General features: G+C 48.0%; 1 protein-coding gene across 11 annotated transcripts in view; it reads right to left on the bottom strand.

Annotated features, from left to right (window-relative positions):
• The window catches only part of SYN3 (synapsin III), a 483,026-nt gene that overhangs the window by 5,716 nt on the left and 458,551 nt on the right, over nucleotides 1-18,759 (bottom strand). For 9 of the 11 annotated variants that reach the window (XM_021091550.2, XM_084955485.1, XM_021091552.2 and 6 more), the window contains 4 exons: nucleotides 15,429-15,563; nucleotides 14,494-14,581; nucleotides 8,430-8,721; nucleotides 1,935-4,987 (listed from right to left, as the gene is read on the bottom strand). In XM_021091550.2, the coding sequence (XP_020947209.1) occupies nucleotides 4,855-4,987; nucleotides 8,430-8,721; nucleotides 14,494-14,581; nucleotides 15,429-15,563 (648 nt within the window). In that variant the 3' untranslated portion in view covers nucleotides 1,935-4,854. Of the gene's footprint in view, nucleotides 1-1,934; nucleotides 4,988-8,429; nucleotides 8,722-14,493; nucleotides 14,582-15,428; nucleotides 15,564-18,759 lie in introns of those variants that run through there. The other 2 variants (XR_014803099.1, XR_014803100.1) reach the window with 1 other exon arrangement.

Raw genomic sequence — 18,759 nt, 5'->3', positions numbered from 1 at the left:
GGAGATCCTCTCCAATATAAGATTTTATGATTTTCTATGTATAAACGGTTGAATTTTGTCCTCTCTCACGCTCTCCAATTCCTGAGACCACTGCTTAGCTTAGTATCTCTGTAATTCCTACACTTCCCCTTTGCTCCCTATACTTAGGGCCCTGAGCCAAGGCTTGTCTTTCTGCTGCTGAATTACAGAGCCTCAGGGAGGAGCCAGGCAGGCCCCGTTCTCTGCTGTGCTGTGAGCACAGTTATTATTCCTTCAATATAGGCTCTTGATGACTCTAGAAGATATGGAGAGGATAAGATTATTGAGAAGTACTAGTTAGGTCACACAGCACAAGACGGTTGGTTTTTGTTTGTTTTTGTTTTTTTGTTTTTTTGCTTTTTAGGGCCACACCTGCAGCAAATGTAAGTTCCCAGGCTAGGGGCTGAATATGAGCTGTAGCGGCCAGCCTACACCACAGCCATAGCAACGTAGGATGAGAGTTGCATCGGCAGCCTACACCACTGCTTGCAGCAGCACCAGATCCTTAACCCACTGAGCGAGGTCAGGGATCGCGCTCTCATCTTCATGGGTACTAGTCAGGTTCTTAACCTGCCTGGCCACAGTGAGAACCTCCAAAAGGTTTAATCTTAACTAATTTAAATGTCTCTTAAGGCTCCCCAGTAGGTTTTGTACTTAAGTTTTCTACTATTCCATAGCAAAGCAGGTAAAATGTTAATTGAGAGACAAGGAAATGCTAACTTGCTTCTGCTCTAGACCCAGCAAAGGACCACAGAGTGCAGATACTTAAAATATGAGAGTTTGGAAACCGAAATTACAAGTGGGAAGACCAGTCCGAATAGAAATAATGAAAAGTATTTACGATTTTCAAGATTCTTTCTCTCTCTCTGACACACACAATTTTAGAAAGAATGTTTAGTTTCAGATTGGCTTTCTCTCAAAGAAATGACACATTAATTAAAAAAAATTTGTTTTTCTTTGGGGCTTGCCAGTCGAGAGGGTTCTGAACAATTTAAAAGTCTTATCTATCATGGCTGCACATTTTGTCTGTGGACACACAAGGGAGCCTCTGTGCCCTTTATACACTGTGTTTGGTAACGGACGGTTCTGGCTTGCCTGTCACCCAACCTTCCAGTTTGGTTCCAACCAAACCAAAAGGGCCACCTTCTATTAGAGTCTAAATACTAGACTGAAACTGGATTTAATGAGTGACTGCCTTGGAGTTGGGGGCAGCTGTCGACACTTGGTGTAGTTAACCAGCCAGCGTGCTCTCTAAGATAAAGAAAACCATGCGACACACGAGTAGATGCTCTTAGGCCCCGAGCTGTTCATCCGGCATAATTAAATTACTGCTTGTGTCTGCGAGGCTGACTAAACTCACTACACTGGGACTGGAACCTGTGTCCTTTCACCAACTCTAAACACATAAAACCAAAGGAGCCACCAACCTGTTTTATGAAGCTGGATGAAGCAGGAGAGCTGGCGGGGGGGCGGAGGGGGGGTGGTTCTGAAAGGACACGGGGTGCCTGCAGGGTGACTCCAGCTAGGCTCTGCTGTCTGGAGAGCTCTGCGGTGGTCTGCTGTGTAGTGTATGGGCTGGATGGGACCCCTGGGTCCCGAGTCTTAGCTGGACAAGCTTTGCTATTGTCCTGGTCTGCTGGCCATCCCTCCTGATTGATGCTGACAACGCACTGCGCCCCTTTTGCTCCCAGCCTGTCAACACGCCTCTGTGGGGGCCCCACTCATGGGGGCCCTCTGCTTGCTCATGGTCCTCTGCTTGCTGATGGGGGAGGTCTCATGGCCCTCTGCTTGCTCCCATAGGTAAAAAAAGGCCATAGATGTCCTTCAGCCTATCTCATTTTATTCATTTCTCGGTTGGTTTGATTCTGTTCCTGGGCAAGTGACTTCCTCACATTGATACTCTTAGAAAACCAGCCTTTTTCTTCACTCTTCATTTGCATTTTATTTATTTCATAGTTGCCAACCTAATACACATCCTAGGCACCTGCCGGGCGCTGAACAATGCTGTGCCCACAGAGCTTGTTCACGAGATGCCTGCACCAGCTATCTTTCCCCTGAGCTCCTTTCACAGCAGATTCAGATGAGAACTTCCAGAAAGTAGCTGATATTCAGGCTCATGGGACTTGCTACTGTATTTGTTACCAGGGGAGTGAAGGCCCATCACCCCCGTAGTTCTGGAAAGGTAGACCTGACTGCCCCCTCAGCAGGGACTGGGCCAGGGGGCGGTGTGGTGACGACGAAGAGGACACAGGGGATTCATGGAAGAGAAAGAATACGGACGTCCCAGTGCCCCTCGAAAGCTGACTCGGCATTTCATCAAACGACAGTGCCTTTTATCACGCTGACAGGAGGAAGGTCTGGAAGAAGATCTTTTCTGCGGCTGGTGGAGGAGTCCACTGAGGCCGCATTTTAAACTCCCTGTTCGTTGTGCTGCATGTCAGCACAAACCAAACGAATCTTTGTCATGTTTCAGCCTCATCGAGTCAGCTTGGAGGGAAAATGCTAGCTTTTCTTTGGGTCCAAGTTGTGAAACAAAGCAAAAAATAACAAACACAACCTTTCCGAATCTCTACAGTGTAACTCCCGCCTGCCTTCGTTTTGTCCTTTCTCATTTAAAAAATGCCCCAATGATTAAAGGTTGAGTGTTTGGGGGAACATGTGCCCGTGTGAGGAAACCATCCATCTGGGGCTCAGTGGTCTCTACATTCATGCACACACCAACCAGAAGATTTATTTCAATGTGTTGATTCTAAAACTCATTCTTATGTCATGGATCACCTGCACATGGTTATAAAAACCGAGGTGCCTGGCCTGATAAAGGATCCTGTGTGACTGTACTGGGATATCTGGGAAATAGGGTTTGAATGTTGGGATGCTTTTAGGGACAAGGGACAGAATACAGGAAAGTGGGAACATTTAAGCCATGTAATCACTGTTTTTGGAGCCACTAGTGTTGCTCAGCAAAGGAGAGGGTGCCGGCTGTAACGATCCACCAGCACCATTTCTCGCGTAGCCGCAATCCCATGCATTTCTCGTTAGCGGTTTTCTAACTTCAACACGCGTTCAGAACACTTAGGGAGACTGACAAAGACACAGCTTCTGGGCCTATGACCAGTAAGTCTAGCTCCTTTGGTGTGAAATGAAGCTGGCTACGCCCGTGGCGGTGACCCACGCTTTGAGAAATTTTGTCTAGCCTATCACCACTTTGTTGTTTGTCTTGGGCTGTATTTTATTACTAAGTGAGAATGGGGTGAGACAGCTTGAGTTCATCTTCTGATCTTAATTTCCGGTGTAGAAAAGTGACAATTGCCTCATGTATTTCCTGCGTTCTTAATCTCCTAAAACACGTGGTTTTGTGGTGCTACCCCCTGCCCCACAAGTTGCCCGCATGCTTTTACTCAGAATGCAGCTCCAAGCCAAGGACACTCCTTTTTACTTTCTTCTCTCTCTTCCCTGGCAACAGTGAGGGGAAGACATGCCTCATGTTGCAAAGTGGGCTGGAAGGGGCTAGCGTGGCTGTCTAATATCCTCAGCTCTTTTTGGAACCAGGAGGCTGGTTCTGGCACCTACAACGTTTCTAGCACCAGGTGCGTGGTGGTTTGGGACATCCCTGTGCTCCATCTGATCACGAGGCGTCTGATGTAGGGAGAAGAACACTGGAAAGGGAGACAGGCCTACGTTTTCCAGCTCTGTGGTTAACTTGTCAAATAAGTGTGGGTTAAAGTTAAAGCTAATTTCTTTACTGCAGGAATTCCCAGAGCCTGTAACATCTACTATCCTTCTAAAAAAATTTAAAATATAAACAGTGTTTCCTAAACATGTTTGACCAGGGGGACCGTTCTGTAATTGAGTAACCTACCAATGCCTTGTTGTACACAGTCTGTGTAACGCCGAGCTGGAAGTGACTTCATTGCACTTTCTGATCCTGTGTCATCGATCTGCTCCTTGCCTCTGGTTCCTTGCATATCCTTGAAGAGGAAACAACAGTCCTGGTGGGAATTCAGAGAGACCAAACAGCGGTGTAATGCAGACTGGGTGGAGGAGCCCTAATCTAACTCCTTCCTTGGGAAGTGAAGGCATCTTCCCCCACTGGGAACTGGCAATGACTCCTAAGAGAACCCGTGGTCTGCTCTTGGCTGTCCCATTTAGGACAGCACCCTGGGCGTGACAGCATTGCAAAGTCTGCCCTGCTTCTGTTGTGTTGTGAAAGACCTCACGTGTCACACAGGATCTGGATTTTTTTCATGGTGCTCGGGATCCACTGGTGGTGGGTATGATGGGACCTTGGCCTGCCTGGTCTGCGGGGCTGTCTCTTGAGCCTGGATGAACTAGCCAGGGTAGATGGTAGGTTTCCCTGGCTGGGCTGTTCTCCTTTTGTTTGCAAAACACTGTCAAAAGCTTATTGCCTCCTACATTGCTGAGGTCTGACTACAGTCCGCACTTGATAGAGGTGGGGCAAGGCTCAGAGGGGCCCTTCCCAAAGGCAAGCAAAACACTAACAAGAAATGTCAAAACTAGCCACACACAGACAGTGCACTTGGTTATCTGAGGCAGGGAAGCAAGCATCTGGGTGGGCAGGTTGAGGTGACGCCCGTCTTGAAGGCCTGTTTGGAGGAACCTGGAGGCTCTCAAAGGCCCAGCGCTCAGTTGGACAATGACAGAACGTCACTGTAAAGGGGAGTGGAACACATGTGGATACTCAGTTCCTGGATCAAAGGCATTGGAAGTATATTCTCAGGCCCTCCATTCTGTTCCGTCGGGAACCAAGGCTGAGATGGGTGATGGAGCAGGAGGGCGGGGAGTGTAACGAGCACCCCGCTCCCAGACTGGACGGGGCTAGTCAGAGAACAGGCTGGCAAAAGACTTCCTCAGGTTGCGGATGGTTTCGGCCTTGGCCTCGTCCTCACTTGGGGTCCCGCGCTGGGTGGTGTCCGATGTGCTGAGGCTGTTCGTCAGGGACTGGGATTTGCTGAAACAGAAAGGCAAGGGAGATTGGGGGCCACAAGGCCTGGGGACCCCTGGAAATGAGTCGGGGGGCTTGACTGCAAGCCAGCTGGGTGAGCCCCACCCCAACAGGATATTAAGACCAGAATCCAGACATCCCAAAGCTTCCATGATGCTTCCACACAATTAACCTGCAAGGTGCTTACTGGTAGCCTCCATTTTTAGGCACAGAAATTGGGGCACACAGCAAGTAACAGGGCAGCATCCAAGCCCCCCATTCCTTCCATAGAACCTGGCTGCTCAGACAGCAGGTGTGACCAGTGGGAGACTTGAGCAGCTTTCCTGCCTCTAAGTATAAATCCACTTGGTAAACTGTAAAGTGCTGTACTATCAAGTGCTGTTATGGTTGTTTCTCTTATGCTTTCTAGCACCAGTTCAGGACTCAGGAGTCTGTGTTCTAGACCTGTCTGCCATCTACCCCCTCTGGCTGTGAGCAAGCAACTCACTGCCCAGGGCCTCCTTGCCCTCGTAGTCTCACCCACCCCCAGGCCTCTTCTAGCCCCGACATTCTGGGCTTTAATTCCAACTCTTCCCTGGAGCCTTTATTGCTGGATCCAGCCCATTCTGGAATTCTCACGGTGCTACTATTTGAACACCAGTGTCTGACCCTTTGTGCAAGCCTAATGCTAGGTGATAAATGAGATCCAGGCCCTGCCTTCAAAGGGGCTCACAGTCCAGGGGAGGTGACAACCATGGGAAGAGATCTACACATGGCCTTGTCATCACGTTAGAGAACTGAAATCCTCTTCCAAGCAGGGCCTTTTAGGGGTGTTATCCAGAGTGGGCATCTGATAAATACCTGCTGACTCGAACTGAACCAAATAATACCTTAGAGCAACAATGCAAAATATTTTAGTGTTTTTAGCTAGATTACTGTAAGGTTGGTTTTGAAACCTGGCTTAAATCCCAAAGCCCTCATCTGTCCTGTGCTTATTTTCACACATGACAGGCTGTCACAGATGCACCTGTATGGTGCCAGCAGCCTTCTAAGCACTAACTGTGCCTAAACTCGTTTTAATCTTTATGAGAGCCCTGTGGGGTAAGTACTATTGTTCCTGTTTTGCATGTGAGGAAATTTAAGCACAGAGAGGGTGAGTAACTTTCTGAGATCGCCCAGCTTTTCAGCAGCAGAGCTGAAACTGAACCCAGGTGGTCTGACTCTAGAGTCTGTGCTGTCAGCCGCTATGCCTATTGCTGAAGGACCACATGCTGATAAACTAAAAATGCACGTGTCCTTTGATCCAGCGATACTATGCCAGGTATTTTCTATACAGCTGATCCCACGCATGTAAGAAACAGCGTGTTTTCAAGGCTATTCACTGCAGCCTTCTAACATAAGAGCAAACCAAATTTCCATTTCTGGTGGATTAGTTAGATACATTATAGTACAACTATACCTGGAATACTATACAGTTGTGAGAGTGAGAAAATGTCAATGAACTGAGTGGAAGAGCTCCGGGATTTATTGTTAAATGTGAAAGCAAGGAGCAGGATGGCATGGATAGTGAGTACTGCTGATTTCATAAAGAAGCGGGGGGGAATCAGAACATATATCTTTGTGTTTGCATAAGGCAGGAACACGCAAGGAGCTAACAAAAATGGTTGCCTCTGGGGAGCAGGGGGCAGGAAGTGACTGGATGGGAATGAGGTGGGCATGAGGGTTTCAATACAAACATCCCCATCCTTTAGACCTTGGAACCACGCGAATGTAGAAAAGCTATGGTTAGCATGACCCCTAGGTTGGAGGGCCTCTGTTCAACCCTAGCTCTTCTACTTCTTAACCGTGGAAACTTTGGCAAGTTATCAATCTCTTTTTCTGCTTACTCACCTGTAAAATGGGGATAAGAATAGCTAGTAACTCCTAAGCTTGTGAGAATTAAGAAGAACAAACCAAGTAGGTAAAGTGCTTGGTACACAGTAAGTAGATAATAGAGGTTAGTGATGAAATTATGATTCTTAGTATTAGTGTCTGGAGATGAAGGAAGGAAGGAACTTTCCAAAGAAAACACATGTGGGATCTCTCTTTTGACCTCACACCAAGAGATGGGCTTGAGGACTTCCCTGGTGGCCTAGCAGTTAAGGAATTGACATGGTCACTGCTGCAGTTTGGGTGCTGAGATGGGTTCCCTGGCGGGGGAACTTCTACATGCCACGGAGAGAGAGAGGGAGATGGGCTTGAGCGGAAACAGGAAAGAGGATGTGTATGTGCGGGATGGATTTTTTACAAAATTCAGCAACACTTCCTCCCGTCTCTGTAATTTAGCCTTTCGCAATGTGACTTTGCAGGTTCTCCCATCAAGGGCCTGTCTCCCCACCTCTTTAATCTGGGCTCAACCATGTGACTTGTTTGACCAAAACCATGTGATGGTATGAAATGACATCGTGCGGCTTCAAAGGCCTTGAAGTGTCTAGTTTCGCTTTTTAGAACCTAATTCTACCATGTGAGGAAGCTGGGCCCAGCCTACTGGAGGATGAGGCCCAAGGAGAGTGAGAGGCTCAGTGGACAGGCCGCACCAACAGGCAGATGTGTGCAGGAGGCCCTCTTGGACCATCCAGCCCCAGATAAGTGGCCAGATGACTATGGCTGCAAGAGTGATCCCAGGAGAGGAGAGCTGCTACATTGAGTAAGTGAAAACAGAAGAGACCAGTTAAATTTGAAATTCAGATTAAAACCCCCCTTTTTTTTGTATAAGTATATCCCATACAATATTTGAGGGTATACCTCTACTCAAAGTAATTCATTGTTTATCTGAAATTCAAATACAGCTGCGCATTACCGGGCAACAGGAGAGACCAGCAAAAGATCCTTCTAGCTGAGCCAAACTCAGAACAAACTGCTGAACTAAAAAATTATGAACAGGAGTTCACGTCATGGCTCAGTGAACCAGACTGATATTCATGAGGACATGGGTTCGATCCCTGGTCTCCCTCAGTGGGTTAAGGATCCGGCGTTGCTGTGAGCTGTGGTGTAGGTCACAGACTTGGCTTGGATCCCACATTCCTGTGGCTGTGGCTTAGGCTGGCAGCTATAGCTCTGATTTGACCTAGGCTGGAAACTTCAATATGCCATGGATGTGGCACTATAAAGACAAAAAAAAAAAAAAAAGAACAAAGAAAATGCTTATTTTCTAAAGCTGCTGTTTCTGGGTGGTTTGTTCCGTAGCAGGAGATAACTGTTACATGGATAAATGGAGGCTCACAAAGGGGCCTAATCTATACTCTCACCACCTGGGCCCTGCCTGCCATGCAAGTTCCATGCTCTAGGCTGCCTTCTACCCATTTAAAGTCTGAGTGAGGCCTCTCTGAGTCTTCCTTTGACTCCAAGTCCTTGACCCTGAGCCAGCCCACCTCTGCCCACACCCCTAGAGGTCCACCCCTATAGCTTTCTCAGTTCCCAAAGCACTTACTTGAGATGGGGGTGGGGTGGTGCTGGCTTCTTGGACTCTTCACCCTGCTGGGAGGTGCTGCGGCCCTGCACAGGGGGCCGGGACTGTGAGGTAAGGGTGGTGCCTGGCTTGGAGGCCTGGTTTGGAGAGCTGCCCCCAGATGCTCGGGATAGCTGTGGAGAGCCTGGTGATCTCTGCTGCTGTGGCGATCCAGATGAGGGGCTCAGGGGTTGCTGGCCTTGTGGGGAGAGCCTCTGCTGGGAGGGGCTTCCAGATCTTGGGGGCTGAGGAGACTGAGCTTGGCGAGGGCCCCCTACAGGGAGGAAAAGTCATTACATTCAAGTTTTTTAAGGATAAATATCTCTGTGCACAAGTATCGCTTCAAGGATGTTAATTATAGTGTTTTTTGTAACAGTGAAAAGCTGAAAACAACACAAAAGCCTAACCACAGGGGAATTGACTAGGAACTTTAAGATACATTCACCTAATAGAAAATGCTATGGTTATCATATGACATGGCAGAATAATATTAAATGACATGGGATATTGTGGATAATAGGTGGCTAAATATATACTGCTAGACCAAAAAAGCAGCTTATAAAACATTATTTAGTTTAATTCCATTTTTGCATATCTCTCTCTCTATATATATAGCTAAGTAAAAAAGAAAGACTGGGAGGTTATGCTTTAAAATCAGTGTGTCTCAGACTTTAATGGCATATGAATCACCAGGGCAGCTTGTCAAAATAAAGATTCTAATACAGTAGGTCTGGAGTGGTGTTTGAGCTGAACTGTGTCCCCTTAAAAAATTCGTATGTTGGAGTCCAAAACCTCCCTGTGACTATACTTGGAAATAGGTCCTTAAAGGAGGCAATTACTGTTAAATGATGTCATAAAGGTGCAGCCCTAACCCAATAGGACTGGCATCCTTATAAAGAAGAGAGAGAGGCCAGGGACCTGCACACACACAGGAAAAGCCACATGAAGACACAGGGAGGAGGTTCTCTCTGCAAGCCCTGGGGAGAAGCTTCACCCCTGCCAGCACCTTGATCTTGGACTTCCAGCCGCCATTACTGTGAGAAAATAAATGTCTGTTGCTGAAGCCACCGGTCTATGGTATTTTGTCACAGCAGCCAAGCAGACAGACACAGGTGAGGTCTGCATTACTAACAAGCTCCCAGGTGGTGCTCCTGCTTTTCCTCCTCCGAGTAATGAGGCAATGAGCAATGATGACAAGAGTGGTGCCATCACGAGGGACTCACATTCTCTTCCTTCTGCTCACTGATGTTTTCCACACTGAAGATGTATTACTTTTGAAACAATGGAAATAATTATCCCTTACTTTTGGATAGCTCTCTAAACTTTTCTAAGATCTTTCAAAAACAATATGTCATTTGATCTAGAGAGAGGTTGGTGGGAAGACACCATTCATCTCATCATACTAAGGTGGAAAGAGCCTCGGTAAGGTTTCATAACCAGAAGGGGTGACCACAGAAAGCCCACTGAGGAGCTTGGCTTCATCTCGCTGCACAGAGTATATAGGTTTTTACCTACAAATGAAGGGGTATCACAAGCTCAGAGGTTTCAGCTGCCAGAAATAACCTTGAGTGGAATTCTAAGGCCCCAAGCAAGCAAGGTGCACTCTCCTCACCCTCTTACCCAGGTGTCAGGACTGCTGACTGTGAAAGGCACTTGCTGAAGCAGACTAGCTGCCTGCTGGTCTCTTCCCTCGGACACACCAGCTCCCGGGGAGTGGGGTGCACCAGGGTTATTCTCACCATGCTTTGTTGAGAGGATAGGAGACTGGGAGTTAAAATGGGCTCCAGGTCATCTGTGAGACTCCCCCCCTTTTTTTCTTTTTTATCTTTTTAGGGCTGCACCTGTGGCATATGGAAGTTCTGGGCTAGGGGTTGAATCGGAGCTGCAGCTGCTGGCCTGTGCCACAGCCAGATCTGAGTTGCGTCTGTGACCCATACCATGGCTCACAGCAATGCCAGATCCTGAACCCACTGATCAAGGCCAGGGATCAAACCTGTGTCCTTATGGATACTAGCCGGGTTCTTAACCCACTGAGCCCAATGGGGAACTCCACGTGAACCCTTTCATAGTGTGGCTTCCACCAGTGTGAACTCCACAAGTGTCTACTGGGCCCCCTTTATTATGTCCTGGCTGTGGCTGGGCACCATCACAGCTCTGTGGGTTAGGCATTATTACTATCCTCATTGTACAAAGAAACTCAGTCCCTGTGAGTTGCTCAGTGTCACTTCCAGCAAGGGAAGGAGCCTAGTTTCAAACCTAGATCTCTCTGACTCAAAGCTGTTTTCTTTTTCTTTTCTTTACTATACCACACAGGGCGGCACTTTGTGCAAATTAAGAAAAGGTGCTTTCCTCCAGTGGCAGCAGCTCTGAGCCAGGTGCAAAGGGAACAGGGACTAGATTTCAGCCAACCTCCCCCCTCGGATTGTCCCAGTTGGGCTCTTTGCAGAGGGCACGACCTGCATATCTAGTGGCAGAGCCCTAGGTCCTGACTCCAAGCCTTGCCATTAACTTGCTATGTGACCATGGGTAAGTCACTCCTCTCTGGACCCTTGTTTATAAAAGGACTATAGTCATCAAACATCCCTCCCAATTTGAATCTCTGTGAGCCTGCGTGACATTTTCCAGGTTAGACTGAATTACTGCACCGATTTAGCAATGGACTGCCCATGACTTGATTCATTTTTAACCTCTTTCATGACTATATGTCCCAGTAGATTGGAGGATCCATTGATAACAAAACTCAAACACTTATAGGGCCAGGCAGATTCATAAGTAAATGAAGCAGGCAAGTGTCAGAAAAACCTTGTGGTTTTAAAAAACTTTCCCACTTGAGGTACAAACACAGTTCAGAGACTTATCTAAAGAGATACAAGTCTGAAGAAAATGGCAATTGACACTGTGTCACTGTGGAAGTGCCACTAGGGAGGAGTAGGGCCTGAGGCAAATGGAGGGATCCTTGCTCCATCCAAGGGATCAGCTGTTACCGAATGTCAGTGAGCGTTGCTCTGCAGGTCCATTGTTTCTAAAGCTCCCGCCCTACCAAGAGAATCTGAAAACCTAGAAGTTTATGTAAAAGCTCCTGTTTGTTTATTTGTTTGTTTATTTATTTCCTTCCTTTTTTGGTTACACTGATGCATATGGAAGTTTCCACGCCAGGGATCGAATCTGAGTGGCATCTCTGACCTTTGCTGCTACAGCTGTGGCAACACAGGATCCTTAATCCACTGAGCCAGAGATGGAACCAGCAATGCCCCAGAAACAAGCCAGACCTTTACCGACTGTGCCACAGTGGGAAAGCCAAAGCTCCTGACTTTTTTTGCTTTAAATTTTTTTTTTTTTTTTGCTTTTTAGGGCTGCTTTTTTTCCCCATGGCATATGGAAGTTCCTGGGCTAGGGGTTGAATTGGAGCTATAGCTGGTGGCCCATACCACAGCCCCAGCAATGTGGGATCTGAGCCGTGACTGTGACCTACACCACAGCTCACGGCAAGGCTAGGGATCGAACCTGAATCCTCATGGATACTAGTGTGAGAGCCACAAGGGGAACTCCCCAAAGCTACTGCTTTTTAAATATGACTTTTTAAAGAAAACCCACTGCAGGTCCAAAAAACATGTTTTCCACTTTTATATTAAATCTCCCGCCCTTCCTTTCACCTCTGCCCCACAAGGCTGATGATATCCTGGAAAACCTGGATACTCATTCATTACCTAATCATTCAGTCCCTATTATACAGCTGGGGTTCATCAAGAGACACTAGTTATTTCTTTCAGCTTTTCAGCAAACAATTTAGTATTTTTTGTTTGAGTGCAAACAGAAAACGCTAACTTATATGTAGAAAATATTTGCCTAAGTGCAGGATGGGTGCTAAAAAATGATGAGGTTCATTAAAAGAAAACTTCACTTGAGTTGAAAATGAGTAGAGAGTTAAAAAAACAAGTTAATAATGTGATCTTGTTATTTGGGGAACTCAATGAAAGCTTTGTGTTTTAATTAGCTGGTTATTTTTAATCTGAGTAGTAATTCAGTGAGCATTTTCTTTAATTACCTTAATTGGTTTTAAATTGATTGTTTTTCAACTCACTAAAAGTGTGTTTAGCCTCATGTACCTTAAAATAATATCTCTTTATCAAGTGCGTATCTACTCTGGGCTGGAGAGGAAACCAGAATACAGTAGCTCTCTGTTTAAAAAGTGCTCTGTTCAAATGTGATTTAAAAAAGTAAGTCCTGGGGCAGAGTGGGAAAGGAGAAGGTAGGGCAGAGGTACAGTGAGAGCCTGGAAGAGTGGTGAATAAGACATTTTTGAACATTTATAATTATAGAATTATTGCCCAGCAGGAGGGCAGTGGGGCTGCCTTAGTTATAAGGATTATTAATGGGATTAATCATTAAGAACAACATGTATATTATAATTTCTAGGAAGACGGCTTTTAATATACAGGTTATAGAAATAGTTATTAACAGTAAATCAGTGGTAGTAAGAACTAGCCCCTCTAAGCACCACCTCCACCCCCGACACCTTGCAGGTCACTTCACTTTTAATCTCCCAGGCAGCTCCCCGTAACAAGTGAGGCAGCCGTCGTTTCCTCCTTTATCACTGGGGGAACTAGGCTCCAAGACGGGATGCAAGTTGCCTGAGACTGACCTGGATGTGGACTCCAGCGCATGTTTACCTGTGTCTGAAGCAGAACACAGTGTTTGCTGGTACACAGTTGTGTACGTCATGCCATTTCCCGTCTCTTAAATGTGTTCTGCTTTCCCAAGAGAAGCATAGACAAGAAAGATGAATGGGGTGTTTTATCTAAGGCCCACTGAAAAGGAAGCCATTTGGTGCTCAAGGCTGATTTTCCCAAGAAGCAATGAATCTGTTACTTTGAGAAAAGCGACTGGGAAGGCCAGAATGGCAGTACCACTTTTGATCCAGCAGAGCCTTATAAGATCACCGTGCAAATGCCTGGCCTGTCTTTTTTCTTTTGGGGGCTTCATCTGTGGCATATGGAAGTTCCCAGCCTAGGGGTTGAATCAGAGCTGCAGCTGCAGGCCTACACCACAGCCACAGCAGCTCTGGATCTGAGTCGTGTCTGTGACCTACACCACAGTTCACGGCAACGCTGGATCCTTAATCCACTGAGTGAGATCAGGAATCGAACCCTCATCCTCATGGATACTAGTTGGATTCATTTCCGCTGAGCCACAAGGGGGAACTCCTTGGCCTGGCTTCTTGGTGCAAAGTTGCCCTGAGGCTCCAAGCTGGCACCAGAGCAGTGAGTGTGCCCACAGGGTTCTGACTGTAAGAGAGGATGGGCTGGTCTCCTCCCCAGGCCCAAGCGTGGGAACACCTGAGCAGGTGGCAGCCTGAGAGAAGTTAGTTATTGCCACGATTTCTTTTCATCTCGTCATCAATAGCTCATCCATTCTCTAATAATGGCAGCAGTTATGCAGTAATGCTGAGAGATCTTTTGGGGAACAATTTCAACTGACAAGGATATATACAATATTCCAGGCACTTTCCAGATCTGGAAGGCCAGACTTGTTAACCTGCCATTTTCTTGCACTTCCTTGGACAAAGCCTCAACATCCACCTCAGTAGAAAGGAAATACTGTCATTTTCGCTGTTGACAAGTTGGGAGGCTGAACATGAGAAAATAAATGGGATGGCCCCTAGCACAGTGCCTGCTACATATAAGGTGCTTAATACATTTGCCTTCTGTCTTCATTTCCTCCTTTCCTGATTTTTTTTTTTTTTCCCGCCTCACGAGTGGCAGGTGGAAGTTCCTGGGCCAGGGATCTAGCCTGTGTCATGACAGTGACCTGAGCTACAGCAGTGACAATGCCAGATCCTCACCTGCTAGACCACAAGGGACTTTACTCCTTTCCTGACTTTAAGGGGGTGACAAACCTCATAGTCTCCTTCATTCTGCATATCTGGGGATAAAGTATTAAGACGGAGTTTTCCAGAGTGCCTTCTGGAAGTCACCTGTGGTCCTCAGTGCATTTCAACATCCTCGCTGGATGGTTTCTCTCAGTGGGTGGCTCCTGTGGGTCTTACCTTGTGTGGGTGGCCGAGGCTGGGGCTGTCCAAGTGGAGGCCCCAGCTGGGCTTGCCCGGGGGATTTTGCTGGTTTAGTCTGAGGAGCCTAGAGCAAGAGAAGAGATCACCACAGTGATTTACTTCCCGGATGGGAGGGCGGGATATATAAATACCTGTTCATTACTAAGGTAAAAATTACATACAGGTTGTAAGTATATAGCACGAGATTTTACATGTGGATGTATCCGTGTGCCTGCCGTGCAGATCCAGATAGAACGCTTCCAGTGAAGGCCGCCCTGTGCCTCCTCCCGGCCAGCAGCCCCCTAGAGCATAACCATCATTCCTGTATCTGTTATCACGGGTGTGTTTTTGTCGGGGGAGGGGGTGCAGGTTTTGAGACTTGCTTTTCCAGAAAGCCAGGCAGCTAGCAAATTCTTTGGAGAATGATCTAGTAATTCATGGTGAGGACTGTGGAAGGGAGGAACTCCGTGGGAGCGTGTCGAGTTTGGAGGATGGGCAAATGGGAGATGCAATAGTCTCTATTGACTGGTGTCCTGGGAGGGCATGCGTGTACATGCTCATGCACACATGTGCGGACACACACACACACACACACACACACTCCTGCTCTTTGCTCAGGCCCCGGATTGAGGGCAGTGAGGGGACAACTGGTTTCTTATGTTAATAACCTCTGCCTACACACACCCAAAGCCCGGTTGAAACAAGGTTTTTCTACCCAAGATGGTGGAGGAGGAAGGGCCCCTTGGAACCTCCCAAACTCCCCTGTCAGGAGCAGGGGTACAAGCTCCCCCCAGAAGCCAGCCCACACCCCATTCCTTTATCCCCAGGCTAATTCCCCTATGGGGGTGTTTCCTCTGGCTCAGGACTCCCATTCTCAGACAGCCAGGCCTTTCTCATGGCTACACAGTCTCCCTTACTCCCAAAGACATTACCCAAGGCCTCAGGGGCGAGGGCACTGTGCCCCCTGGCATCAGGAGTTGGCTCATTTTGGAGACGACGAGGTCGGCCATCAGCTGTTTGTCTTCTTCCACGTGTTCTCCAATCAGGGGCATTGAGCTGTCCATCACCTGTGGAAGAGAAAGGAGGCCTAGGGAGCCCTCATGCCAGGCAGCTAAGCAGTGCAGCTCAGGAGGGCGGGCTCAGCGCTCAGGACAGAAGTGACCACTAGATGGCAATGTTCTCCATGCAAAACCCAGCCCAGCGCCTCCGCTGGGAATGACCCCCGTGGAGACGACCAGTTTGCCCACAGTTGGGTCTAAATCAATTCCCTGGATTCAGTTCAATTCAGGCTACATTTGCTGGACCTCAGACATGCAACCAAGGGTTCAGAGCCTCTGCTGACCTTTTCTGCTCTTTTTTTGGGGAGCTGGTTTCCGCCTCTGCCTCTTCCCCATCTTGGCCCTCACTCAGGCTTGGGGCTAGTCCTTTGAACTTTGGCCCAAGGTCAAGATTTTCCACCAAACTGGAAGCAGTGAAGGTGGGGGCTTGGTTATGACCAAAAAAAAAAAAAAAAAAAAAAAAAAAATGACATGGGTTGGCGCTGACCCAGGGTTGGGAGAGAAGAGGCAAGGCCTGTTCTCTGGGGCTCTGGCAGAATATACTCCTGGAGACAAACGCCTTCCACAGGGAGCAGGCTGCTTCTCAAAGCAGGCACAGCACTTGTATTGGGAAGAGGCCTGAGAGATCATATTTGAACATCTGCTCTTTTTGCAGATGGGGAAATCAAGGCCCAGAGATGGGAAGGGACTTGCCCAAAGTCATGCCTGCCAATGATCCAGGTAATTCTCCAGGCACGGGCAGCTGTAGAATTCTCAAGGGGGAATAGGGCCTGGGCAGCCCCTCTGTCTCCTCCCTCACTGCGGGAATGCAGCTTGTTTACCCACCCGCCCCCATCAAATGAACTGTCTTGTCACCCCTTTTCCTAAGCTCTGGAGTCCCCAGGTTCTCTCCCCTGTCCAGGTGCTTGTGCATGTCATTCCCTCTGCTCACTTGTTATCAGACTCATTCCTTCTCACCCATAGGGGAACACCTGGCCAGCCCTCCCTCTGGGAAGCCCTCGTCTGTTTTCCTGCTGTCCTCACTTTGCTTGTCCTGTGGGAGAGCTTACCCCATGGTGCTGTCATCTCCTGTTTATGTGTGTCCCCAACCAGACTGTGAACACTTGAGTTGGGGATAGGCCCTGTGTCCTGTTAGACAGGTGTGCCCTCAATAAGAGCCTGCTGAATGGAGGAATGAAAAACCCTCACAGTAAGTCCTGTCCATAATGATAAGGATACTGAGAAGGGCTATATTTCATTACACTGTGCCAGGTGCTGTTCTAAGCACTCGATATGGATAATTTCACACAAACTTCAAAACAGATCTTTGACACAGGTACTATCATTATCCTTGTCATGGTGGGAAGGCTGAATCAGAGAAGTAGCAAGTTCAAGGATAGTCTGCTGGCAAGCCATGCATGGTCCTTCCAAGTCTCACCCATCACTGAGCAGCTCTCTTTGCTGTGGAAATAGGAGACCTGGATTCCAGGCTTTGGTTCTACTGTAGACTTGCTGTGTGATCTTGGCAGGTCACTTTTCCTCTATGTGCCTGTTGTTTTCCTCAACTGTAAACTGAGGGGTTTGGGCAGCTGCAAAAACCCTTCCAGCTGGGATTTTCAGGAGCCTGTGAGTCTAAAGCACCTACTATGGTTGGGAAGCTGAAGAGCAAACTCAAGGATGTGAATGCAGATGCTCTTACGGACAGTCCTGCAAAGTGTCTTCAGACTGAGCTCCTTATGAGTTGGGCCTGGGTCCTTGGCATCCTGGATCCCAGTGCCCGGCACACGGACAGTCTCTCAGGCAGTGTGGGCTGAGCTGAGTTATAACCGTGGAGTCTAAGTGTGCGCAGGCCTATCCTTTCTCCCCTGAACCTGCCCACCCCTTTCTGTTCCGGTTTCTGTTTCCTATATTTCCTGCAGTGGAAAACAGCCGCCACAAGGAACCTGAGGTCAGAGCATTTTGGAGTCCCCACGGTGGACATAGCCAAAGGAAGTGGACATTCTGGTCTCCCCAGGGAAACATTTTTTTCCAGTGAGCAATGTCATTGCTTGGACAGGTCATGGAGGACAAGTTCAAGGGTCTTTCCCCCGAGTATTTCACTGTGAGGACCTTCACAAAACATGTCCCACAAATTTTATGTCCTCACCACAGAGGTGGCTGAAGAAATCAGTATTTTTGGATCTCTTCTGTCTTTTTTTTTCCCCAACTGGGGAAAAAATATCTTTTATCTTCTTGGTAAAAAGCTCCCCATCTCCCTTGACCCCACTCTAAACTGAAAAGCCAGGGAAACAACTCTGCAATGTTTCTGAAAGAAAAAAAGAAAATCTAAAAAGTCATTTTCCCCTCCCTCCTGTAACATTTTTGGAAGATGTTTTCTTGTTTTTTAAAGTCCAAACCCACTTTTTTTTCTTTTTTTTTTAATGTGAAAGGTGTTTCATCCCTGACCCTCTGAATGTCTGGAGGTAGGGAGCCTTGGCCCCTCGGGTACAAATTTTTGTTTCCTGAGAGGGAACTTTGAGGAAACTCAGAGAGGCAGGAGCTCTTGAGGGCAGAGATAATGCTGAAGCAAGACAGAAGGGGCTGCACTCCCAGGAGGGAGGGGAAGGGAGTGCAGGGGTCCTTCATCTGCTGATTGCCTCTCGCCTCCCAGGTGGAAGCTCTAAGGGACAGTGTCTCTACTATTGTGTTCACTGCTGTATCCCCGTCACCTGGCTTGGGGTCTGGTGTCCAGAGCAGGGGCTCAATAGCGGATGAATGAATGGATGAATGAATCCATGACTGCATGTGTGCCAAAGCTGTGTTCATGTCTGGTGGTCTCTGTGCAGAGATGCAGAGGCAGGCGGGCCAGGAAGGGTCTCAGGAGAGGCAATACCCCCAGTATTGGCCTGCAGCTCCCAGGCATCCTCAGGAAGGTGGGAGCCTTCTTCCTCCAGGGAGCAGCCTGGCGCTTGCTTAGAAGCAAGTACACAGGCCAGCAGTTCAGCTCCTTCAATGTCCTCTGAGGAGGGGTTGGTGAGGGGACTTGAGGGGAGAGCTATTTTCTAGAGCAGGACTGAACCTGCAAGTATAGATGCAACTCATCCTTGGAAGCTACCTGGTCTTTCTGGGGTGGGTGAGTGTGGGCAGAGGAATGGTGTCCACCCTAGACTCCCTCCCCTTCACTTCCAAGCTGGCTCCTCCCTAGGCTGGAGTATGAAGGCCCGCCTGGCATGGCTGGGGGCGAACA

This window comes from Sus scrofa, chromosome 5 (genome assembly GCF_054392235.1).
Source record: "Sus scrofa isolate SSC_HxYL_T2T_F1_AM1 chromosome 5, Sscrofa_HxYL_maternal_Yorkshire_Landrace_v2.0, whole genome shotgun sequence".
In the NCBI taxonomy this organism is placed as follows: Eukaryota; Metazoa; Chordata; class Mammalia; order Artiodactyla; family Suidae; genus Sus; species Sus scrofa.
This window is presented reverse-complemented; position numbering and strand designations above follow the sequence as displayed.